General features: G+C 41.3%; 1 protein-coding gene across 8 annotated transcripts in view; it reads right to left on the reverse strand.

Moving 5' to 3' along the window:
- Positions 1–27,285, reverse strand: part of KLHL32 (kelch like family member 32) — a 169,112-nt gene that overhangs the window by 10,625 nt on the left and 131,202 nt on the right. For all 8 annotated transcript variants that reach the window (XM_073220940.1, XM_017671945.3, XM_017671937.3 and 5 more), the window contains 4 exons: positions 21,667–22,393; positions 9,829–9,887; positions 6,657–6,849; positions 4,886–4,980 (listed from right to left, as the gene is read on the reverse strand). In XM_073220940.1, coding sequence (XP_073077041.1) covers positions 4,886–4,980; positions 6,657–6,849; positions 9,829–9,887; positions 21,667–22,393 — 1,074 coding nt within the window. The remainder of the gene's footprint in view (positions 1–4,885; positions 4,981–6,656; positions 6,850–9,828; positions 9,888–21,666; positions 22,394–27,285) is intronic.

A 27,285-nucleotide genomic window follows, 5' to 3' on the forward strand; every position in this document is an offset into this window, starting at 1 on the left:
TATGACCAGCCTCTAGTACAAGGCAGCCTTCAATTAACTACCTAAAGACTCCCTTAAAGATTTTCATATATTTTCAAATAACTAACTTATGGATTTGATCATTTTTTTTACTGTAGTATTGTTTCCTAGTTCATTACTTTCCTCTCACTTTTATTCTCTCTCTGCTACTTTGGGTTCATATTGGGATTCATTTTCTAACTTATTTAAACTATACTTATCCAACAATCTTTGCTTATGTGTTGTTTTCAGTATTGCTCAATTCTGGGTATTTTTTAAAACTTCCATTATGACTTCTTCTTTAACCAGTAAGTTACTTAGCAATGTGTTTAATTATTTCCAAATATATAGGAGTTTACAGAACTTTTTGTTAAGTCCTAACTTAATCGCATAGTAGAGATCATAGTATGCATAATACTTAATTTTTGAAATTTATTGAAGTTTTCTTAACTTTAACCCTAACTTGATTGGGTTTGTAAATGTTTTATGTAGACTTGAGAAAAATATATTCTGGAACATTCTTGAGGATAGATCTTATGGTGAGCCACAAAACAAGTCTTAATAAATTTAAGAAGACTGAATTCATATCAAACATCTTTTCTAATCACAATGGTATGAAACCAGAAGTAAGTTTCATGAAGAAATGTGTAAAATTCATAAATATGTGGAGAGTAAAGAGCATACTAGTGAACAACCAACAGGTCAAAGAAGAAATTTCTCAAGAAATCAACCAATATCACAAAAACAAATGAAAATGGAAATACAATATATCAAAATGTATGGGATGCAGCAAAAACAGTTCTAAGGAAAAATCATTGTGATAAGTGCCTACATTAAGGAAAAAGAAAGCTCAAAAATATATATATAACTTCACACCTTCAGAAACCAGAAAAGAACAAACTAAACCTAAAGTTAGTAAAAGGAAGGAAATTACAAAGATGAGAATAGATAAAAATGAAATAAAGACTAAAGAGACAATAATAGAAAAGGTCAATAAAATGAACAACTGCATTTTTGAAAAGAAACAAAAACCTATAGCCAGACTTACTAAGGATAGTAAGAGGACTCAAAATTAGAAATGAAAGAGGAGACATAACTGATATCACAGAAGTATGATGAGAACACTGAACAATTACACACCAACAAATTGGACAATCTAGAAGAAATGGTTAAATTCTTAGAAACATAATCTAACAAGACTGAATCATGAAGAAATACAAAATCTGAACAGACCAATTACTAGTAAGGAGATTGAATCAGTAATCAAAAACTTCTCAACCAAAAAAAGTCCATCAGATGTTTCACTGGTGAATTCTACCAAATAAAGAAGAATTAATACCAATATTTCTCAAACTATTCCAGAGAAAGGCTGGGGGGTGAGGAAGGAACACTTCCAAACTCACTTTATAAGGCCAGCATACCACGGTACCGAGCCAAGGACATTACAAGAAAAGGAAATTACAGGCCAATATCTGACATATACAGCTGGAAAATCAAAATATTTGGAAAAGGATTCAACAAAATATTAGCATACCAAATTCAACAACACATTAAAAATATCATACACCATGATTTATTCTGAGGATGCAAAGTCAGTTGAACATACGCAAACCAACCAATATGACACATCGCATTTCACAAAGTGAAGGACAAAACTCATATGGTCATTTCAATAGATAGAGAAAAATCATCTGACGAAATTCAACATTCACTCATGATAAAAACTCAAAAAACTAGGTGTAAAGGGAAAGCACATCTATATAATAAAGCCATATATGAGAAACCCACAGCTAGCATCATACTCAAGAGTAAAAAGCCAACAGCTTTTCCTTTAAGATCGGGAAGAAACAAATATGCCCACTCTTGCCACTTTTATTCAACATAGTACTGGAAGTCCTAGCCAGAGCAAACACAATCAGTACACAGAACCAGTTGCATTTCTTTACACTAATGCCAAAATATGAGAAAGAGAAATTAAGAAAATAATCCCATTTTCAACTGCATCAAAAAGAATAAAATGCCTAGGAATAAATCCAACCAAGGAGGTGAAAGATCTGATCACTAAAACTATAATACATTAGTGAAAGAAACTGAAGACACAAATGGGAAGATATTCTGTGCTCACGGATTAGAAGAACTAATATTGTTAAAATGCCCATACTACCAAAGGCAGTGCAATCCCTGTCATAATTTCACTGGCATTTTTCACAGAAAAAATACAAGAATTTGTACAGAGTTACAGAAAACCCCAAATAGCCAAGGCAATCTTGCAAAAGCAAAAAAAAAAAAAAAAAAAAAAAGGCAGGAGGCATCATACCTTCTAATTTCAAGCTATATTACAAAACTATAGTAATCAAAACAGTACAGTATTGGCATTTTTAGTTGCATAGTTGAGTGGAACTAAATAGCCCAGAAATAAACTCCTGCATATGTGGTCGACATACGACAAAGGAGCCGAGAATATACAATGGGGAAGGATAATCTCTCAATAAATGGTTTTGGGAAACTGGACCCCTGTGTTATAGCATACACAAAATCAACTCAAAATGGATTAAAGGCTCGAACATAAAATTGAGACCATAAAGCTCCTGGATGAAAGCAGAGGGTAAACCCCTTGACAGTTGACTTGGGAGTGATTTTTTTAAATCTGACATCAGAAGCAAAGGGGGAGTACATCAAACTAACAGCCTCTGTACACCAAAAGAAACTACCAATGAAAGAGACAACCCATTGAATGGGAGAAAATAATTACAAATATGTTTGGCCAGGGAGTAATACCAAAACATAAAAAGTACTTATACAACTCAATAGAAAAAAAAAATTGATTAAAAATGGGCAGAGGATCTGAATAGATATTTTCCCAAAGAATACATACAAATGGTCAACAGGTACATGAAAAGGTGCTTAACAATACTAACCATCAAGGAAATGCCAATCAAAACTGCAATGAGGTACCTCCCACTAAAATGGTTATCATTGAAAAGATAAGAGATACCAAGTGTTGGCTAGGATGTGAAAAAAAAGGGGACCCTTGGTGCACTGTTGGTACGAATGTAAACTGGTGTGGCCACCACAGAAAACAGTACAGAGGTTTCCTTGAAAAACTATAAAAATACCATATGATCCAGAATTATGCTTCTGGGTATACACCTAAAGGGAACAAAGTTACTGTCTCAAAGGACAGCTGTACTCCGTGTTCACTGCAGCATTAGTTATAATAGCCAGCACACAGGAACAACCTGAGTGTCCAAAAGGGATGAATGAATAATTAAAATGTGGTACATATATATATATATATGTACACTTCCTAATTTGAATATATATATATATAAATGGCCATAAAAATCATATTCATAGGTAAAAAAGGAAATCCTGCCATTTGCAACAACCTGGATGGCCTTTGAGGGCATTATGCTAGGTGAAATAAGTCAGAAAAAGACAAATCCAAACATGATTTCACTTATAAGTGGAATCAAAAAATTTAATTCAGAGAGACACAACAAATCTGTGCCTGCCAGAGGTAAGGGGTGAATGGTGAGGGAAATGGGTGACAGTGGTCAAAAGACACAAACCTTCAGTTATAAGGTAAGTCTGGGGATGTGATGTACAGCATAATGACTACAGGTAACAGTACTGAATTGTACATTTGAAAGTTGCTAAGAGTAGAGCTTAAAACTCACCACAAGAAAAAAACTTTGGTAACTCCGAGGTGACAGAGGTTAAAACTTTTGTAGTGATCACTTAGCTATATATACACATACATGAAATCATTGTTGTACACCTTAAACTAATACAGTATGAAATGTCAGTTATATCAATAAAAATTAAAAAGAAAGAGAAACATATCTTCTCTGTTCTATCCAGAATTCACATCTTTTAGGGACAAGTTTGTGAATTGTGTTGTTCATCACTATGCTGTGCTTACTGATTGAGATCTCCTTGATCTATATCAATAATAGAAGTGTTAAAATCCCCAAACGTCTGGCAAGACAAATCAAGAGAAAAGAAACAACAATCAACATTATGACTGTAATGGAAGTTATTACTAAGGATAACAAAATACTTATAATTTTGAAAACTTAGACAATATGGAAGACTTTCTTGTAAAAATACATATACCTTAGGAGACATGACTGAAGAAAAAATTAAAAGCTTGAATAGTCCTTTAACTACTAAAGATATTGAAGCAGTTGTTAAAAATCTTCCCACAGAGATGATAACTAGATAATGTGAGTAGTTACAAGGCGATCAGGAGAAAGGTCAGGGCTAATACATGCTAATACATTATCAGAGAGCATGTGAAACAGAAAAGCAATCATGGTAAGAATTGTAAAAATAAGATAAAATGAATATATATATCAACAAACGCCACTGATGTTCTGAAAAGCTTAGCTGGCAACTAGCCCGGCCTGGACCGCTCACGTGCTGACATGCCGGGCCGCCCCCTTCAGGCCAATCATGAACTACTGTTGCCAGCTTCTGCCAAGAAGGGAGAACGACTTGGTAGGTGGCATTTATGGAAATGAACAAGTTGCAATGTAGAAAATAAAACAATTGAGTGGAAGGAAAGCATTTGCAAAGTCTTGGGATATAAAAGTACTATTCCCAAAGATTTCTTAAGTTTTTCTGGCTTAGGAAAAAGGGAAAGGTTTCCCACTTTCTCCATTCCTGGAATATATTACATATATTTGCAAAGCTCATAACATCTTTATTTTCAATAGTGCTCGATCATTTATCAGGCACTTTCGTGAAGCAGGATGAAGCTTAGTAGCTGCACTAGCCGCACAAAGGGAACTCAAGCCTCCTTCTACATGTAAGTATCTCTCCCTTCAGCAGCACTACAGAAAGTAACCTCACTGACCCACTTGAACTAACTTCAACCACTCACCTGGATACAAGCCAGAGGCTCATTTGTCCAAATCGAATATCCACCAACTAAATATATTCTCTCATTATGGACAGCAACTCCAGATTCATTTTGGCCTAAAGTAAAGAGAATTGAAAGAAAAAACAAATCCATTTCTTTGCATGTCTTAATTAACCCTTTTGCCACCGAGGGATCCAGCTTCCCCCTGGGGCACAAGTGTATGCTCCACAGGATTCTGCAGCAACTAATCACTGCCTTCCAGTACTCAAGAGGGAAGAATTAGCCACTGTTTCTCAGAGCATGTAGCTGTGCCAGGTCAGAAACTCACCAGTACACTTACCAGCCAGCCAAGTTAGTGAACCACAACATTAAATACAGCAATAAGAAGTCATAATGAAATAAGTTCTAAAAGACATTATATGCCATTTATTTTTAGTGGTGGAAATAAGGTATATTTTAGAAATGCAAAACACCTCTTGTACCTACAAATGCTTTTAAGGCAAGTGCTTACATCTGTAAAGTAACAGCTGCAAGCCCAAGAAGCCAATAAAACTGAGCCATCCCCCTAGCAGGCCCTAAATGAAGACAGATGGCAAAAAAGATTGATAAAGTTACTACCCTCCCTTTTCATACACAACAGTTTTAAGACTGTATTAAAGTTCTTGATCTGGGACAAGCCTGGGTAGTCCCTAGATACTGACATCCAAAATGCTGAAAGGGTCCTCCCCCACTTAAACAAGAAGACAGAATAACTCACTCTCACATACTCATCCCTGGAGGCCACCAGGGAGTGAGGTCGTCTCTTTTTATTGATGGTCTGACACAGGATTGACTGGGGCAATAAATAAGCTAGATGCTACAGCAGACAGAATCACAGATCCAGGGACCAAGGGGCTGAGGTACCACGACAGCAACTTAGAGTTAAGTACCTGTCGGTGAGCCTCAAAGATCATTTCCATAAACAGGAGCTCCCTACAAAGCTTCCAAACCTCCAGAACCAATGTTCTGCCCTCAACGGCATCTCCCCGGCAGCAGCTGTGAGTGGCTGAGTGCCCACTCGGTGCATTAAACTGTCTTAAGGCACTAGTCCAGGCCACCACTTGAGTTAGTGGTTTTCCGATTAGTAGGGCAGCCTGGGCGGGCTCTGATCACTTGTGGATGTTAATAATGTGGGCTGACAAAGGAGACAGTTTTCAGCTCCGTGAAGAAAGGTGAGTTGCTCACTGCTTTGTTTTCATTCCCTTTCAGATGAGGATGGTCTACACCTAGTGCTGCCTACAGTAATGCTTGGAGGGTATGTGAGGCCAGAAATGCCACCCGACCTCCATGCACAGAACTACTCTAAGGTTTAGTTTATAGGAACATACAGCTCATAACAGTATTCAACAGGGACAAATAATGAAGACTGTTCTCCTGAACTCGTAAGAAATAAGAGGACTAAGAGAGTAAAAAAACAGCTTTCTGTAAGGTGGCTAATTCCTTCGGCTCCCGGTTCCTCCTAATTTTATGTATCTAAGTTGCTGCTGTAAATACTGATTGACAGTAACGGACTTGACATGCCTCTCTCAGAACACACAAAGCTAACACAGGCCCTGAGAAACCAGACGCTCAGCCACAATCGAGTCGAGTTTTGTGAGGTAAGTCATGTGCACCTTCCTGGTTAATAAAAGCAAGTTGCTCTACCAGCACCATACCTTAATATTTAGAAATGCACTGAAGATGTCTAAGAGGACAAGTGTGGCAGTTTCTTAAATCTCTGCTTTTCCTGATTGACTTAATCAAAGGTACTTGCCAGTCAACAGATTGAAATGACAGCGCGTCCACTGGTCAGTGTCTATATTGTAAGAATCTATATGCCTCACAAGGATCCGGTCATTGTTGTAGTCTAGGTCATTGCCTCCAAGAACATAGAGCTTCCTGTGGACGGCCGCCATGGAATGGTAGACCCTTCTCTGCAGCATGGGGCTGCGGCTTACCCACTTATTCTGAAAAAAAAAAATGCAGGTGATTCCTGTTAATAGGCAACCTCCAATGGCAGAAAACAGCAGTGCTACTTTAATAGTGGAAACCCTAATGTTTGTGATGACGATCTATTTGAATGTTACTTATAAACTTTGAAAAAGTATGGACTTCTTACCTGAAAACAAGTCCAGAAGAACCACATATTCCAACTCAATTTGCAGTTTACATAATATGGCATGTCCTCATTTGAATTCTGTTTTCAAGGCATTTTGCATTTTTTAAGGGGATTATATGAAACTATAGAAATCTCCATGACGGTTATCTCACCCAAATGAGAGAACTTATTCATGCAAATTGCTTAATGAAAGTACACATGTAGGTATACTGGGTACATGTGTGTTTTAAGAAAGCAGGCTCTGGCTCCAGAATGCCTGATTTTTTAAACCGTGTGTGACTTTGAGTAACTTATTTAACCTCTCTGTGCCTGTTTGCTCATCTGTAAAAAGGGGATAGTAATGCCTATCCTACAAGCCTGTTGTGAAGATTAAATGAGTTGCTACACATAAAACATTTAGAATATTCTGGCATATAATGTCTGATAAATGTGCACTTTTTAAAAATTATTATGATAGTCAATGGCCACCTGAGGCCCCTACCTAAGCTAGGGTGAAGGTGGCTTTGCTATTCTTTCCCAAATTAACCTCCTGAGATGAATTGAACAGCTGAGATCTGCCACAAACTCCCACACTGCCTTTGTATCAGCCTTTAATATATCTATAATTCCATCTTCTGTCAAACAGAGAAAAGTCATTTCTAGGCACACATTGATTTGTTTGGGTAGAAGACCAAGTTTGATATGATAACTTTAGGGAATGGTGAAATCTCTAATACTTGGTTCAGTGTCACTCTCAACACTGAGCAAGTTATACTCAATTCCTCTTTGATATGGCTATTTAAAATAGAAAATGTAAAATTAAATGATAATCAAATATAACTTTAATTTTCAATCTCAACTATCTAATGGACAGGTACATAAACCTAACCATTTCCTTTCTACATAAACACTAACACACAGGAAGAACTCAGATTCCTTTTTGCCAATAAAAATTTGGATTTTGACCAAAAGAAATCATATTATATTTTGAATACACAGAATTTCACCAATTTACAAACCTGTAAGTGAATAAGCACACAAAAAGTTTTGTGTAAATATTGGTCCATTCACTAAAGGCATATCTACTAGCTCATTTTTTTCTAAGTTCCCTTAAGATACACTTGAAATAAAGTGGTTTGTACAGTTTGAAAGGCCTGCATTTATCTGCTCCCCTTTTATGAACATGTCATAAGAATCTCCTTCCAATTATTCTTAATAAAATTGTCAAAACTTTCAGATATTCTTCTAAGAAATATATTTTATATATTACACCGGGGTGGGTTTAACTCAGAACCCTGACGGTGCTTCCTGAGGTGCTTTCCGCAAGGCAGCCCATTACAGTATCAGGAATCAATGTGTGCATTAGCAGTCCAGTCCCCTGCCACAGACGATGGACGCCATCTGGTTTGTAAAGCCTGCCTGCATCCCTGACTTTAGCTTCCTTCACTGCCGTGCCTGCCAGGTGAGCCGCCAGGCGCTGCAAAGGCAAAGAAACAGAGAGGCCTAGAGGGGTCATTCCTAATAAGCGAGTGTGCGAATACTAATCAGTGGTGGGGAAGCAGAGGTCACTGCAGCCTGCCTGTTGGCAGGTAGCGATGTGCTCTGCGGCAGATGGCAGGCATTATCGACTCTCCACAAAAGCCTAGAAGAGAAATAAGCACCAGGGCTGAATGATAGAGTTATTGAGATTCTGAGCAAGATGCAAGCAGATGTGATGTTTGCCAGTACCCACCCTAAACAATATGCCAGCAGAATTTTTAAAAAGAGCATGTGTGTACAAACATGAAACAGAACTCATTTGAGAAATGTTAACACCTTCTTCCTCTTTAACCACGTGTGCACCGAACTCAAGCAAATGCTCTTAATGATCCCTCCTGAGGCGTGTGGCCCATGGACATGCGGTCTCTAAAATCTACAGTTCTAATGACATCAGGAAACATACTTGCAAAGAGAGAAATACCTTCATTACATTCAGAACCGAGTGATTGATAAAATAAAAAGATACCAAATAGACTGAGGTCACATGGGACATACATTTGGTAGCCAATCCCAGCCCACACAGCCAAAGTAAACCTGTTTCTTGTTCCATTATCTCAAACTGATGAATGTTAAACCCCCAAACCACATCGCTTTGGAATATTGCCATAATCATGATAACTATTTACATCACCAAAATTATAGAGATGGTGAAATTCTGCAGGCATTTGCCAAGGTCACAAATATTTTGGTGGAAAGAAAAGAATAAAAAATAGTTGCTCTGGGGAAAACAAAAATCATTAAGTGTGCATGAGAAGTATAGACAGAGGGCCAGGCACCATCAAAATGCTTCCAGTTTAGGCCCAAGCTACTAAATGAAAAACACTCTTCAGATGCTTCTGCTTTGGACTTTTCCCAGACAATGTTCTAGGACATTTTGGCTATACAGAGCTAAATAAAAGTTATTATTTTATTTGGGAATAATGAAACCATAAGCATATTCCCCACCTGGAATGACACGGGCCATAAAACAGGACATTGAAAACCCTTTCTTCAGACGCCTCTGAATAGGAACAGTGACTTGAGATAATGGGAATAGGGGCAACTCATCAACATATTTTCCCTTTTTTCTACATTATGCAAAACTCTGAAAGAGTTGAGCATTGTATATAACGTAAAGCTAAAGGAGCTGAAATTCTGGGAGGAAAAAAAATGTCACCAGAAAGCAGTTCATCCAGATGCTTCCTTGTCTCTATATAAATTCAAGATGCATGTGCGTGCACAGACTTGGCATTACAACTACTTAGTACTGTGGACATCTCTTAAAATTCATTTTCATTAAGGTAATGGGCTTTTCTCATATGATTCTTACCTGGTTAGGTTCATATACCATTAGTCTGCTCTGATACTGTGCCGTGTTAGTTACTCCACCTGTAATGGATCAACATGCGTTATAGCTTTCATGAATAAGAAATAGGATATTCCAATATAAGAATGAGAGACAATTAAAGGGAAATTAGCTACTGCCGAGGATCTGTTTGTATACCCTCGTGGTGAACCCATGACATAATTAAGAAGCTTTTTGTTGAAGCAGTTTCATTTTCAAGAATCATTTCAGAAGCAATCCAGTTGAGAGCAAGCAACAAGTATGCCTGTATTACTAGGGGGCCACCAATTCTAGCAGCCTCTGCACAGCCAGAATGAGGGGCAAAGCATGGGGAGGGAATGGAATGGACGTAGCACACAAAGACAGCTCTCACAATTATGCCAGGGACATAGTTAAAATTTTTGTCTGTGGCTAAATTGGCAGTGTGACAGCTCTCACATTCTTTACACTAACACAGGGCTATCTTGATACCTCTTTGGGAGAACCATATCCAAGAAAAGTCACTGCTTATTTATCAAGAGATGTGGGGCCAGTGCCGTCCAATAAAATACAGCAAGAGCCACGAATGTGAGTCACTATGCAATTAAAAAATTTCCAGTAGCCACATTAAAAGGTAAAAAGAAACAGTGAAATTAAGCTTAGTATAAGTGTTATTTAACTCAATATAGCCAAGATACTATCATTTCAGTGTGAAATCAATATAAAAATAAGGTATTTTAAGATACTCTTTTTCTCATACTAAGTCTTGAAAAGCCAGGGTGTATTTGACACAGCACATCTCAATCCAGATTAGCCACACTTGCAGTGTTCAGTAAGCCACGCGTGGCTGAAGGCTGCCCCACGGGACAGCACACATCTAGAGAGCTGCAGGCCAATCACAAATGTCAACTTTTCTGAAGCCCTCTTGACAAGTGCTTAGATTCAAAAGACTCAAGACCTTCTGCTTTTAAAGAACCACTAGAAGACCATCACATGTCTAGCTAAGTTACCCCTATCTGTCTTCATACTTCTTTTCATGTTCGTAGTGTACACTGAGCCCCTTTCCCAGAAATTGCTGATACTACTTTAATTTTTACAATCAAATGGAAAAACGAAAGAATGCATAAGTGAGCATAGTGAGAAATTACCAGGAGATATTACATGTCAGGTAATAACAGGAATATGAAAACTTCCCCCAAAATCTATCTTAGCAATATTGCCTTATACATAGTTCTAGGGTAAAATGAATAGCATTCTTATTTTAATAAGTATCACAAAGCAGCAGCTAATTTTGCAATAAAGATCTAAAATTGAGCCACCCTAAAAAGTAGTTTCCTATTGAGATTTTTAAAATTTAAAACATGCTATTACTGACCAAGACAGTTTGATTAAACTTTAGACAGGCTTCTTCCTGTGTCTAGGACCCTGACCTCTCTTTTCTTAAAGCATTTCCTTTAGAGAACTTGGAATTTGACATTCATTCTCTACCTCTTTGAGATATAAATAATTTAAGAAGCTTCTCACAAGTTTTACAACCCGGGAGTATCTTCCTCAAAGCCCTGGGAGCCATCTCACCGAAACGAAATCAAGAAGATAGTGCCCCTGTCTCCTAGTTTCCATGGAAGGTAGAAGCCTAACTTTGACAGGTGCCAATCAGCAAACATAAAAGGTCTAATCACAGACGGAAAAATGTACAAGCCCAGAGAGAGCCGCTCTACACCTCGCACCGATCACGGTCCTCTCTGAGTCCCTCCATACTTCTCCACTAGCTCAACACCAGTCTGAAAGCCCTCCCGTCTCCTGCTTTTCAGAGGAGTTGGTTTCAGACTGCACCTTGGTCTCTCTCCCCTGATGCAATAGTGTTGAATAAATCTTCCTTCTCTATTTAACTTTGTCCAGTATAACTTTCGCTGTAACCATTTAAATACTTTGAATAGGTCTCCATTACCAGCTCCATGGCCAAGAGTCAAGTCATTCAGAATCCAGAGGATTAGGATATAGTTCTTAACTGAGCCGGAGTAATCAATCAATACTAATGGATACAGAAAGGGGAGAAAGGCTGTTCAGGCCAATCATTACTGTCTCATTCAACCCCAGTGAGGAGGCTGTATCTTTCAGGTTGACCATGGCTATTACTGACTTGAGGGCCACCTTTTTTTTTTTTTTTTAAGCTTCTCTGCTAAGATCAATGAAAGCTTTGTCTGCAGAGGAAATCCACAAAGAGCAGAGAGAAATGAGCTTCCTGCCCTCAAAGAAAGTCTTCTCTGCATTTCTCATTGATTGTCTCATTTAAAAAATGAAATTAAAGGAAGAGAAAACACATTTCAGCCGAGATAAAAATGCATACATAAAATCAAAATGGATGTCAAAGTAGAGATATGTTCTCTTTTTCCTTCCAAACTTCCTTTTCTTATCTGATTAAAAACTGAATGTCCAATAATTCTCTCTCAGCATAGCTACGCAAGAATAACCAAATCTGTTGAGGCTTCACAGGTCTTCTGGGTCACAATGGTTGCCAAGTGCTTTTGACCTGGGCCTTAACCACCAGATTAATGTCCAGCTAGCCTATAATCATTTCTCCAAGTGAGAGGGAACAGAAGATAAAGCTCCCACCCATTATTTCAAGACTTTGGCAGTTTCCCTACTTGTTTTAGAAATATGGGACAGAATTAATATCTACTGCCATAAACTATCTGTTTTATGACATCATTTGAAAATATTTACACTGCTCTAAGTATCAGATTCTGCCCATTATAGATTAAATGTACAACCAGTAGATTAGAATGTACCTATTACATCCTCTTTCCCAAGCAGGGCACACAATTTGTCTTCACGCTCCTCAATTATTATTTATCACCTTCCACAGATGCATTTATAATATAGTTTTATTCCTCATCTGCACTCAGTAATTAGATTCCTTATCCTTACATACAAATGTTCCTGCACATGATAATGTTTGGAAATGAGATATTGGGTTACTAGTTGGGAGTAAAAATGAAAGTCCTAGTTAGTTATTTGGTTGATTACTTCTAGTATGTTAAACCACAGGAGGTGCCTAAAAAGCCTCGTGCTATAACTTTTACCAAGGCAGGACTGCAACGGAAAGGCCCTAGAAATCAGTTCTATTGCTTTTCTCCTTTGAAATAATTTACAAATGAGCATATAAATAAAATCCATTTCTTCTCAGTGCAAAAACTAAATTAAAAAAAAGCATCCAAGTTGCAGCCCACATTTCTTTAGCAGTGTCACTCATTGGCAGAGCTTTATCATTACATTCTCTTCACATAACACTCCTCACTTTTAGATTAATCTGCTGAAATGAGATGCTAAGGATTTGCATACAGATTTGACTATACAAAAATAGATATGGAATTAATAACAGTCTCTATATGTTTTAATTCTCTCAGACTGGAGTACCCTTGCCTGCAGCAGTATTCCTGGCTTTGAAAGTCATCAAGCTGATGTGTCTGCTCTGGGTTATGATGCCACATGCTGCTATACTGTCCTCTGCAATCAAAGCACTTGCAAAGATAGCTTCTACGCCTTCCTCTATCGAGTATATTTTATAGATTGGCAGTTTTGATCTCCCTCCCCCACCCCAGGGGGCATAATCTGCATCTTAACGGCTTTCTGTAGATACATTTGTCATTAAATGTGCCATCTCCTATCAGCATCCATTTTTAAAGTCAAGTTTTTCCCAACTTTGAAGTGCCACGGTCAAAGTTAAGACTTTTCAGCCAAAATTGAAAATGAACAACTCTGTCTTATACTTTTGAACTGTGACTTAAAGATAGACTGCAGGTTCCCCCAAAGTCAAATAAGTCTTTAAAAACTGCCAGAAGGAATGAAAAGTTACCACCGTGCTACCAGCGGTGAGAAACGCTCTCTATCATCAAGACAAGGGGAAAGCATTTTTCTTAAGCTTCCTTGTTCAACTCCCCGCAAAATGTGGTGACAAATGGATAACTGCATGCTCGAGAGAGGATGACAGGTGACTGCTAAACAAGCAGCCTCTATCTCTAATACTGAGAGTTCCCCAACTCCCACGCTCGTGTGTCCAAAAGCAACAACTGGCCAATGCTAACAGTGTCTGTAGAATAGTGTATTTAGTAGGACAGCTCTCAGTATACATTGCTCAGAGTAGATCAAGTCTGGCAGTTCTGCTAATTTTTTTTTCAAGGACAGAAAATACTTCTGTTGCTAAAAAGAGGGTCCCTAAGGGGAATCCTAGGGTCCCTAAGGGGAATCCTAGGGTACCCTAAGGGGAATCCTATAATGACTTAAACAGAATCCCAGAGCACCTCATGCAGCTCTAGGACCCTCCCTAGACCAGAGGAGGATGCAGAGCTGAACACATCCATGCTCGTAGGGAAGATGCTCCAGTTGGGCTTCTGTCAGCCAATTCAGCACCACGGAAAACCATCCCAAATTCTCTGCAACTCTCTTGGAGGCTTGCAGTAGCCAGCGTTATTCTCATCAAGTGGGAGCGCTTTGTGACAGACTAGCACAACCTCACCCGGGCTCCCTTATGACTGTCCTGGGGGAGCCACTTAACACAGCCAAGCTCAAGTTCAGCTTACGCAGAGAGGAGATGATGTATCTCACAGGTGTGAGATGAACTAAGACAACAAGCTACAGAAGCAATCCATAAAGGGAAGTTTACTACAATATGGAAGTAGTTTGTTTATGGAAATTACTGCTTTGATAAAAGGTACAAGTATGGATGAGAATACTGAAGAAATGACTAAACATGGAATATCGAATTAATAAAGGAAAAAATTTTGTAGTCTGAAATAGATTTCTTATAATTCCTGTTTCTAATAACCAGAATTAGTGCCTGGTATAAAAGGGTACCAAAGACTTTTTCCTTCTATAATAGTTTATGCTTCTCCTCCATAAGCTTCTCCAATTCTCAAGAGACTAAAACTTCACACTTACAGTCTAATTATCAAAAGAATGACTTGGCATTAGGTGTACGTTGCTATTAGCTTTTTTTTTAATGGGGCCAAATTCATTATTAGCCTTGATAAGAGGAACGCCATGGGAATATTTATAATAAGTGCCAAAATAAACTTTTCATTATCTATTTTTATACATTAGACTGTCCACAGTTTCAGAGTGTTTATAATGCTACATAAACAATTAAAGCCAAGAATCTTTCTACTCAATTAGCATCTTGAATAGAAGCATACTTAATCCACGCATTAAATTAAAACTAGTATCCATAGTACTTCTGTCACACTTGAGGAAACCGCACAAATGGATGGGTAATTAATATACTCAAAATCCATAAAGAAAGTCTCAAATTTACAAAAATCTATAAAGAAAAAGTTGATGCCCTTGAAAACATAAATCATGCTTATGTCACCTTGAGTAAACAGATACAGACTGTGACCCCAAAATATGTAAAGTATGTGTTATTTTAAATAAGTGAAATAATAAACAAGGTAAAATCTCCCACCACGCAGATGCCAGCTGCCCTTTAAAAACTTCAATATAATCCTCCCTAATTCCCATCCCTCATTCTGAAGAAAGAGGAAATACTGCCTCCAAAAATATTCGCACATTCCTAGCAGGGTTAAGCTCTCAAGGTCGCCTCTGCCTGCCTCTAGCGCCCCAGCTTCACTGAGTTCTTTCTGGGTCTTTTCTCTCCCTCCCATCATCAGCCAAATTCTTTAGCCATTCACCTTCCCCATTTTCATGATGTACCTTTAAACTTCTCTCCTCTTGGAAGTAAAGAAAATAACATAGTTCCCATATTCTTAGGTAGAGAAATTTGGCTCATTCTATCTTCTTTTCCTAGATCCATCTAGACAGACACAAAGTCTTTCCTCACCATGACAGGAATTCTGGAGTCACTCAAGAGGACTTTTTTTTTAACTACTTACACTGCCAATTTGAAAGGCCATCAGACTACTATATTGAAGTATGTAATCCTTTCAGAAAACAAGTTCTGATCTAAACAAATGTGTTTTAGAGTACCTCCCTATTATCACCACGTTTCTCTTTGTTTAAGTTTGTATTACTGCTTACATTTTAGAAACTGAACTACAGAATGACAAAAAGGAAGACATGGGACCCAGCTCTGTGCCCTGAGAAAGCTGGTCCGTTAAACAAAGATAATTAAGTGACTGCTGATCGTCAACCCATCTCCAGGTATGATTGTTCTGTGTATCATCACTCACTCTCAGTCACGTCATTTGGAAGTTCTTTTTACAGTGTGTGCATCTGTTTCTGAGACCTTTGTGGCCACTGCAGCTGGTTTGTGCGGTTTCATGAGCCAAGCATGGTTTTCAAACACCAGAGACACAGAGTTCAAATTCCAACTTTCTCAAATACAGGCTGCACAATCTGGGAAAATCACCTAACCCAGCTTTAAGCCTCATTTCCTGAGCAGCAATGTGAGAGTAAACAAGCGTTGCTTTTTCAGAAAAAGGGATTTCAGTTTGGGACAAAAGCTCTGTTCATTCTGCTGGAGAATGCAGGTGACCGGATTGCTCTCTTCCAACCATCCAGCTCATTTGGGAGCACTGTAGACCGGTTCGTTTCTGTTCAGCCGCCACCTCAGTACAATACTGTAGTGGTTCTGTTTCCATCTTTTCAGCTGGGGGCCAGGAAAGGTGGGGCCGAAGTGAAAAAGGACACGTAAACCATTGAGGGCAGCTGGTTGCTGGAATCTAAAGCAGCAGAGAAGATTCTTGCTTCCTGGACATCAAGTTCACGGGGAACTTTTAGGTGGGCATGGCTGCATTATCAAGTCCCACACCTCTGCCAGGCAGGTGGCTTCTCCCACGAGCTGCCTCTAGAGGCAACGGACACTCTTAGGCACTCAGTCCTGGAACCCGCTTGTTCACCTCACGCACACCCTTAAGGCCCCGCCTCTCACCCAGCAGGGCCCCCAACAAGCTCAGTTCCTCCCCACGGGATCCTTCTGGCCACTCCCTGCCTAAATCTGCCACCATGAGTGAGTCCGAGGATCTGCCCTCTCCAATTTTCTGCTTAGCATCACTAAAAAAAAAAAAAAAACCCCAGACATTTGCAAACAAGGCCACCACTATTAAGTGTTTTCCAACCTTGGTAGGGCTCTGACACTTAACTTTTTTAGAAAAATATGTCAGCTCCCTCCGTTTTCCCTCGAGGCTTTTGCCCAGGCCCTCCACCTGACCCTGAGCCCAGCCTTGCCCCTGACCCCGCCGCCAGGAACCTCCTCGGGCTCCTGCCCTCACCCAGCTGCCTGCAGGCTCGGGCCCCGGGGGTCCCTCCTTCCCCTGTCCGGGACTGAGCCCCGCCCCAGGTCCTTCCTGCCTGTGGGGGCCCCTGGGGCAGCTGTCTGTCCTGTCCGCGGCCCCACCCCTCCGGCTCCCTGGGCGTCCCAGCGTTCCCCAGCACAGGCGGCCCCTGCGCCCGCCCTTGCCCTCTCCCCGTCCGCGGGCCTGGGCCTCCCCCTGCGCCCCCGTCCCTAGGCGCCACTTGGCCCTGTGGCCCTGCATTCCTTCCTCTGCATCTCTCTCCTCTCCCCAGGCCTGCTTTTTCTTTTCTTCTTACCTTCCCTGGTTCCTCCAAAGCCAAGATGCTGTCTGCTAATCTATAATGAAAAGCCGTGGCTGTCACACGGCTGACTATGTGTGTATGCGGCACATTCTCCCCCCGCAGGCAGGAACCTAAACGGGGAAGCTGCCGGTAAGCTCAGGCTCGGGGTGACGTGCAGACGGCACCCCGGCTTCCCGCACACAGAGCCTGGGCCCGCGGCCTCCGCGCCCCTGCCGCCCTTTCACGCCTCGGACCCCTGCATTCTCCGTGTCCTGCATTCTCCTCGTTCCTACACTGCCCAGGGACTGCTTCCACCGAAGTGACCAAGTAGTTCCCGACCGGGGAACACACAGGACGCATCTGGGACCTTGATGTCTCCAGAGTATTGGACGCCCCCCGCCATGCCCTTCTTCTGGGTGTTCCCACCGCGCGACCTCAGGCTCCTTTCTTAGCTGCCCCCCGTCTGCAGCTTCTGCCCTCGGCCTCTCCCCAGACTGCCTCGTGGCCCTCGGCCTTGTCACAGCCTCCCCCGCTCCCCCTCTTGTGTCATCTGACTTGCTGTGCGGACCTCCTCACTTACCTTCTTCTGAGACACAGAAGGCAAGGTCCTGTCTCGGAAGGTGGTTTTGAGGAAAGCCGTAGTCAGTGCAGGGGGAGAGACCCCGTGTCGGGTGCAGAGCGGGCTGGGGGCTCTGCGTCACCCCTGCACAAGCCCTCTGGCCACCTGCCCGCCGCCCCCCCTCTCCTGGCGGGCTCAGCTGCGGGCGTGCTGGCAGAGGGGTTGGGCCGTTGGCCTCGCCCAGCAGCGTGTCCTCGCCCAGCAGCGTGTCCTCGCCCAGCAATGCATCCTCGCCACAGGGCAAGAGAATGACTGAAACGGGGGCCCCACAGATGCCCAGCAGGAGGACAGGGAGGGTGCACGGGTAAGCAGGGGGCAGCTGATGCCCCTGGGCCGCATTAGGCTGAGGGTGGTCCCAGCTCCCCACGACACCTCTATTGCCCCCTGCACTAAGGGCTCCCTGCTCGGCACTCCTGCTCCTGGAAAGACTTCCGTTATCACATGTCACACATCCTGCATTCAAACTGCCTGTTTAAAAGGCTGTGCCCTGTACTAACACGGGAGTCCCAGAGCAGGACCTGTCACTCCTCTCCGTCACTCCAGCAGCCCCGGACAAGACTTGGCGAGGGTGGGAAAGCTGCTCAGCACCTGCTGGGTGGTAAGAAGCAGAGCAAGTTTCAATGTGTGCCTGACCACAGTGCACGAGCTCAGCCGCCACAGTCCAGCCTCCACCACACCGCAGTAGCTCCCAATATTTTGTATACAATCTTTAGATGCAAGGAGAATAACATTTGCACATACAGAGGGGTGTATGTGCTAAAGCTATGGCATTTTGTAAATGTTGATGAAATTTTACACTGTTTTCATCTTAATGAAGACAAGAAATGCCAAAGTCCTGTTAATAAATTTGAATAAATTAAAGTTATTTAAAACGGGGTGATGCGATCTTCTATACATGTAATCAGGATGAAAAACTTGCCTTCTAGGGAGTTAAAGAAGCTTTAACAAATGTTATTTCATTAATGAGATACCTGAAAAACTCTTTGATGGTTAGCTCCTAGAGGGCAGGAATTAATCCTATGTATCTATGAACCAAAACAGACTTCATAAGGATGCACCATTCACCAAGAGAATCAAGAAGGCACTAAACACTGCTTTTGAGTAGATGCGGTAGCATTGGTCTTATTTTTATACTTTTAAAGTACAAATTATGGGGTTGGCTTTCCACTTTGCCTCCTATTTGACAAAAATGAGGAGGTCTGTAAGAGAAGCTCAGGATTAAATTTCACTCACACAAAAAGGTTCTTTTTGGTAGTTCACAGACCATCTCCTACAATGGTGAGCATATCTTTCGAGCACAACTGTAGGATATTTAATGCTTATTTCCTTCAGTGTTGTGGATTTCAAGTAGAAATGATGGGGGGCACTTGTGACCGGGGTCACAATGTCACATGCTACCGCAGCCTGTAAAATCTGACATCTCTAACATCTTACATTAAATGCTAAGGAGCATATCCAACCGGCCTGATTTTCCAAATTCTTCTCTGCCTGCCTGGTTTTAAAAATCACGGACAGGTTTCAAGGTGTCCTGACCCCAAAGTAGGCAAAGAAAGGAGAGGGAACATGAGGAAGGAGTGGGCCTGCTGGAAATGCTGAGTCTCTAAAGGAACATTTATTTTGTGTTCTATGGAACAGAAGTAAGTCCCTAAATCCACATTCTATAATCCTTACTACTTCCACCTCAGGCAAAACTTACAAAATACCAGAAGGATGCCAAGGACCCAGTCCCCTATCCATTTAACTGGAAATACTTGATCACTTGGTAAAGCCTAAGGAATAGCCTCAAATATTTCCATCGGCTCCAATAAACCAGGATAACACTGCTAAGTCAGTGACGGTGTGAACTATGTCTATCTTCTTTTAAGGGGCCCATTAGCAAATCTAGTCACCCCTCCCATCCATGGTTAGATTCTCAATTGATTTATTATAAGCTGGGCCTGAGGATAGAGGCAAACGACTGAAGGTACTAGAAATGTCACTGGTGATTTCCTCTTCTTTCTAATTAAAGGCATTGTCCTGTACACAGGGAAGTGAGTTTTTCATCTCAAGTACACAGTGGGGAGAATCAAGCCTGAGAAAATTGTGATTGTTTTCATTAAGTATGGTTAACACAGGCAGCATACGTGAGTGCGAAAGAAGAACAAAGAAAATGTATTTCCTCTCACAGAGGAGAGAAAAAAATGATACAGCAGTAAGATCTGTAATAAGTTGATATGTTGAATAAAATGGAAAAGGAACATACAGGCCCGTATTGAAGGAGAAGTCAGCCTGACACCAGAATGACACACCCAGCCAGGCTAGGCTGGGCTGCTCTGTTCTCTCAGGCCTCACTGAGGAAGATAGTAAGTAGTCATCTCTTTAAGGTTATGTAAGAGAAACACCAGCATTTTTTAAAAAGCCAGTTTTATAGCCAAAAAACTAAGGAATATTTATTAAAATATTTATGAGGAATTCATAAAATATTTAGAAAATGCAATGCAAAATTTAGGAATGCAGTACACTAACAATATATTATTAAATGGGCATATATATAAATGGGCAGAGTCCAAATGAATTTAGTTGAAAGGCAGGGGAGAATTTTCTCAGAGCAGATGTTTAACAACTAGCCAAGATTATTGAGGGAAACTGAGAAGTCTTCACAGAGGTATTTAAAATGACTGTTTCTTCTAAGTGCAAGTATCTCAAACTTAACTAATTCAACTTATTTGATTTTTCTATTCCTCTTTGTCCCCGACTTAGAAATTCAACAGCTTCTACTTGGGTGACGAAATGAGGGACCTCCCGTGGCAAGACAATGCAACGTTCCTCCCCATAGGCAAAGCTCTCAAAGGAGAACCTGTTAGGTCCTTCCCATAAAGGGACTGGAAACGCAGGTTGATATGTGGTGTTGGTAACGTCGGCCTCCCAGCCTCCTCCTGTCCCAGTAAAAGGGCAGCTGGGAAGGGTCTGCAGGAATCTGTGGGTGTGGATGGAACACAGGGGGCTGACAACTGCTACACCCAGGAGATGGGTCCCTGGGGCTGATTACACGCATCTCCCCCTTTTCCCATCATCAAAAGACTTAAAAAAAAAACTGAAGACACAAAGAGTAAACTAAAATAATTAGCACCCCAAGTAATCAGTAAGAATAGGAGAGGAATGAGGAATGAAGGATTAGAATTATAGAGTAACTGCAGTTCACAGACTATTGTAGCTAATAACTAAATTTCGTCCCTCAAATATACACGCCGGCTCTTGCCTGGATATATACCCACTGCTTACCAATCAGGATGGATTCACTGGGCTTTGACTTTGCCTGCCCTGTCTTTGATGAAATGATTTCCAGTCAAGCAGAGTCAAAGGAAAAGCAAAGGACCTGGATAAACCACAAAGCTTGCAATGCAACCCATGAATACCAAAAACTGACAACCTAAACGATAGAAGGTTTGGTTAAAAAAAAAGAGGTGTAATGGGATATTAATTTCCACCTTGTATTTTTACTCTACTTATCACTCAAAGTCACCAAAAGGCAATTACTTCCCAATACACTGCACTCTTTCTAGTAGGTGTTGAATAACGGAATGTTAATTAGCTCAACTGGCACCCTTGGCCCAGTCGTTCAAACACACATGGCCACAGCACCAAAGCTCGACTTTAACACTTATGCCACAATGCAAGTGTTTCCTGAGCCATCCCACCTAAGAGGCGTGTGCTACCTGATATCCAAAGAAGGCCGTCAGCCACGTAGCCAGCATGGCAGGAGAGGGACCGGTCAAAGGACTGCACGAAAGTCCATTTGTTCTTCTTGGGGCAATATCGCTCCACGGTGGGCAGCACCTGGCGCAGCTCGTTTCGGCCCCCGACCGCGTACAGATATTCATCCATGGCCCCCAGCACGAAATGCTCGCGGCAGTTTTTCATGGGCGCGATCTCGGCCCAGGAGTTGCTGCGGGGGTCGTAGCGGCACGCGGTCCGCACGGCGCAGGTCCGGCCCCGGGCGTGCTCCACCTCCCCGCCCGCCACGAACAGGAAGTCCCCCATGACTGCCACGCAGTGGTGGCTCCGGCCCACGGGCATGGGGGCCAGCTCACTCCAGTTGGCGACGGCCGCGATGAGCGCGTTCTCCTGATCCACGGGATTGAAGTAGCGAAGCTCCTTGACTTTACAGACCTCCCGCTTCTTCCCACCGATGATGTACAGCGTGTCCGACTGGAACCGCGGCTTGGTCCTGCGGGTCTGCCACACGGGCTGCGCGTAGATGCTCTGGTGGTATTCCAGGGCCTCCTGGACGAGGGCTGTTGCGGCCTCACTCGCCTGGACCAGGGGGTGGGACAGGGCGACTGTGTGGAGAGTAGCCACGTCCATGAGGCCGAAGCGGATGTGCTGCAGGAGCTCGTCCATGTGCTGCTGATGACAGTTGCGCTCCACCCACCTCACGGCCAGCTGAAACACAGGGAGGGGGACATGAGACGGGAAGACAAGGCAGAGCCGGCGCCGGGTCCCCGGGCGGCCTTTCAGACGCTTAGCAAGACTCATTTCTTAACAATCAGTGCAGCATGAGAATGCTTTGGTGCTCAGCTGAGGAATTCTTTCCTGCATCCGCAGAGACGCAAGCGAACTCAGGACATGGCCGCAGAGGTTAGCGACTCAGACGGCGACTTAAGGTATCACTTAGGGTGACAAATAATCCCTTTCAAAGAGTGAGGACACTGTTGTGAGATAGCCCATTGCTGTTAAGTTTGATGCATAAAATGCCTGGTCCCACCCCCTGCAAGCCCCCACCCAGTAAATGCCAACAGTGTGCAGCGCCATCAACGCTCAGGCAGATGCCGACCCAGGAGCTTGGGTGCTGGATCAAATGAGTCATGTAAGAAAATACCTGAGGCCCCACGGTGCACCTGAAAGAAAACAGTATGACACTATAGAATGATTGAGAAAGAAAAATAACTTCTTTGCCTGTACCTTTGGTAGGTGTATCAGGGAAGCAAGTCAAGAATGATGGCAGCCTATCAATTTTATTTATTTTTTCTCAATTAGATTTCATCTTGAAGACAATTGTTGTTTGCACATGTAAGATGCTGTCAATTTAATAGAGCCATCTTCACAAAAACAAGATACAGAGGAGGTTAACTTTGTAGTATAGACGCAATTGCAGAACGTAGTCCTAATCTTCTTGTGTTGGTCCACATCTCTTTCAAGAAGGAAAGGAGTAAGAACTTCTGGCTAGAGGCAAACAGAATTTCTGAAAACTAATGCAGTGCATTAAGTCACAAATAACAAAACTGCATGAAAATTTAGAAAATACTATCAACAAAAAAAACCAATTCATGTTATGGAGCATCTGAGGTAGTTTAATTTAATGTGATTTATTTAAGTTCGGCAACCCTTCCCCCACACAGCATAAAGTAGTGGAGTATCTCCAGTCAACCCACCTGACATGAATTATTCTTAGCAGCACTTACATTAAACTGGTTCTCCTAGACAATATAAATGTGTATCTGAAGGAATTAGTATGAAAAAAAGTAAGAAATTAAAATACTGAATAATTTCGCTGTGTTTTACGTGCTTTCTGACCAACAGAATTGGGGTTCTGGGCTCGTCTAGGCAACCAGTGCATCCCACTGGGAAGATGTCCTGCAGAGAGAGGGAGAAGGAACTGTGGTGCGCTTGGCCCATCAGTCCTTGGCAAACGGGACTGGGTTTTCCTCCTGGAAAAAGATCACCAAGCTCTTTGAAACAATAGATGTTTCAGGCTTTCAGTTTTCTGTATCCATTTGACAAATGGCTCCAAAAGAGAAGGCGGATTTTGAGCTCTTCTGAATGAAGAGATTGTAGGAAGTGAATCCACATCCAACATGTACTGAATTGCTTCTCTTAATGAAGTACATGGTGGGAAAATGAAAAAAAAGGGTGTCGATGGGTGGCAGTTTACCTACGAATGCCAAGGAGGCAGACCCCACGGAGGACGGATGAGGGACACTCTCTAGCTCTTCTTCCAGAAACTGGCATTTAAAATATTTAAATAAGATGCAAATCTGATGAAAATTGTTTATCAGCGCATGGTAACATCAGTAATAATCAAAGATATTGCAGAAGAAAAGCATCACTCATCAATCGCCAGGTCCCTGCCCGAAGTGGAGAGTTCCCACATGCAGCATCCAGGTTATTTTCTACCCTAATTTTACAAATTTCAGGGGAGGGGGTTCCAATTTTTCCCTGGGGAGATAATTCAACAATTTAATACATGAGTTTTCATTTTATGCCCTCAGAGCTTCTAAAAGTTCTCAGGGATAAAGTCGACCCACTCAAGGTCATTGCTCATGCACCAGGTAAAATTTTCTGAAACTCAATCTTTGGTATTACTCCTAATTTAATCAAGTAGTTCCAGCTGACATTGCTCTCCTCTGTAACAAATTTCTCAGCATCCTTACATCCTCATATTTCTGCATCTTTCATATGGATATCACTGGAGAAATATTAGATAAAAAAATCCATATCTCCATAGCCTCTTTTATAGCACAGCGCTGTCCATTTAATTAGTTTTCTCTTTCCTCATAAATCAGTTCTTCCTAGGCTGTAATCAATCTTCTAGCCCATCTCTTAACAGTCTCTGGCTTATCTTCCTACAAACGGTATCACTTACTGCATGAAAAGTACACAAGCTACAATTAGGCTCTGCATTTAGGAAAATCTCTAACGAATCAAACTGGCAGGAGAATACTGAGCACTGGGACCTATCACTGATCAATTTCTGGCTTTCTGTCTCCTACCACCCCTGCACCTCATGTCTCATAATGCTTTCCTTGGTCACTTTCCCCAAATACTATGTGTTACAGAATATTTTCTTTATATACCTTTAGTTTGTATTTTTCTGGAATAATTTTTGTCTCTTGTGTTTTTGCCAATATTTCTAACATCTCACAAATTCCATACAGTTGTCACACCTTTATCTTTTATAACTATTTTCAGACTACGCAAGTCATTCATTCTTGTTGGATTTATCTTTTCTCCAGATCGGTAAATGTAATGAACTATTCTGCCACCAACTTGAAACCAATGTCACCTAGATACAACGTTATTTATAGATTCAAATCCAATGCTTCTCAAGCGAAACATGTGCACAAATTACCTGGGGTTTCTGATCCAAATGCAGGTCCTGATCCTATAGGTGTGTGGAGAGGGTTGGGAGTCTGCATTTCTAACAATCCCCCAGGTGATACACATGCCGCTGATCCATGGACCACACTTGGAGGAAGGTTTTACATAGATCCCCACTCGTGAAACAGGAAAATGCTGCTTTATTAGAGTAAATCTGTTGTTTCAAATTTAAGGAGGTTTAAATCAAATGAAGTCTAAATAGGATGCTTTAGTGAAGACATAAAACACCTGTAGCTTAATATTAGGGGTAAGACAGCATATATGCTATTTATTAAGATACGGGTAAGATCATACTGTGGGTAAGACAGCGTTTTGAGACCTGGGTTCTATACGTTCTATGAATCAACAGCTGATTCCAACAGCATAAAGTAAATCATGTAAACACTGTCCAGTTTTGCTTTCACAATTATGAATAAATGTAAAAGTGTTATTGTACTGTTTTTACTTTTGTGAAAATATAGAAGAGGAAAAACCACTGGAACCATGGATAACTCTTTGTTTATGCAAATAATAAAAGAAATGGCAAAGGAAATTCAAAGTAATGGGTTACTTCAAAACCACTTCTATACTTTGAACCCTGCCAGGGCATCATTCACTGCCATGCTGAATTAAGGGCACAGTGGGGAGGGATCCTGGGTCCCATTTGAGGGATTTAGAAAACAGAATACGCAGAAGGCTGATTCATCACTGGGGCATCATAGAACCCAAAGATCCCAGTTAGTTTTGTAGTTTATTTTGGGGGGTATGTTTGCAACGGTTATGCTGGGAACTAGGGGCTGTTAATGACACCACTTGAGAAAGCATAACTCAGGGAGGGCTGAAACCTTATTTTGTCTTATTGATTCTGGCATACTGACATCCCCATCACCCTGAAGTCTAGAATGTTTTAATTGGGAGGAAAATGGAGCACACAATCAAAGTCTTATTTCCCATTTTTCTGGTGACTGAGCCAGAAAGAGTGGATACGAAATGAACAGTGCAGTTTGGGAAGGTGCAGCAGAGTACTTAGGAAATGTGGTCCATAGGCAAGATGTTTCCTAAACCACCTAAAACACAGGGGACTGTCATCTCTACAGACCACAGATCTCCCAAGTACCCTGCCTGGCCTTCTCTAGTTCACGTTACCCTGATGGAGAATTCTTCCTTCCTCAAAGGAACATATTGCTACAGTTTATTCCAGCAGCAACTCATCTCATCCTCAGATCCTTGACAAGAACAGTGCCTGGCACACAATGGGCTATAAATGTTTGCTGCTAAATGGAAAATTCTTTATAACCCTTCTTAGGCTATTTTTCATACGTCTCTTGAACAAACAATATTAATTCCTTTATATATTTAACTATCACAGGCTTCGGTTTCCTACTTTTTCATCTTTGTGGCTTTCCTATAAAGCCCTTAAAAGCTTTCAAAACTCCTCAAAGCAGACGCAGTGGGTGGACTTCCAAATATAAGGCCCTTGGATTTTCCCCATCACGTGAGTGGTGCTGACCACGTCTCTGAGATTCTTGGCAATGCAATGAATATCACGGGCTTTTAAGCCCCCATATAAATAAGCTATTAGGGCAAGAAGAAACTTTAGGGTCCATTTGGTTCAAGCTTCTCAATTTTACCAACGGAAATCAAATCCAGACAAGTTACCTCTCTTATCCCAAGTCAGGGAACTACTTAGTAGAAAACCTGGAACTAAAACCCCATGTTTTAAATTATACAATGCATTTTCCTGTCATATCACATCATTGTTATTTTTCCATCAATAATAATTTTATAATAGAATCCAGGCAAATGTGCTCAAGACTGAACATAACTTTCATCTTCTCTAAATTATTCTATAAGTATTCTTTGCTTCAGATAGATTGACTTCCAATAAGTCTCACTGATGGATTACTTCAACATTAAAAGGCATATATTTAGTGCTTTTTAAAAATACTCTTAATGTTTTTAAAGAATTTGTCATTAAAGAACATTTAGGGTGAAGGGTATCCTTTGAGTCATGAATTATTGTTTTACTTTTTATGGGAATATATGTTGTAATTCTAGGCCATACCCTGTTAACTAAATGTGGCTGAAAAATATATGAGAAGGATTGTCCCTTCCCTCTAGTTTTGTCAGTTTCTCCCCCACCCCTCTCCAATGGCTGCTCTATAGAGCAGAAGATATGAGATATATGTGTATATATA

This window comes from Manis javanica, chromosome 13 (assembly GCF_040802235.1).
Source record: "Manis javanica isolate MJ-LG chromosome 13, MJ_LKY, whole genome shotgun sequence".
Taxonomy (NCBI): domain Eukaryota; kingdom Metazoa; phylum Chordata; class Mammalia; order Pholidota; family Manidae; genus Manis; species Manis javanica.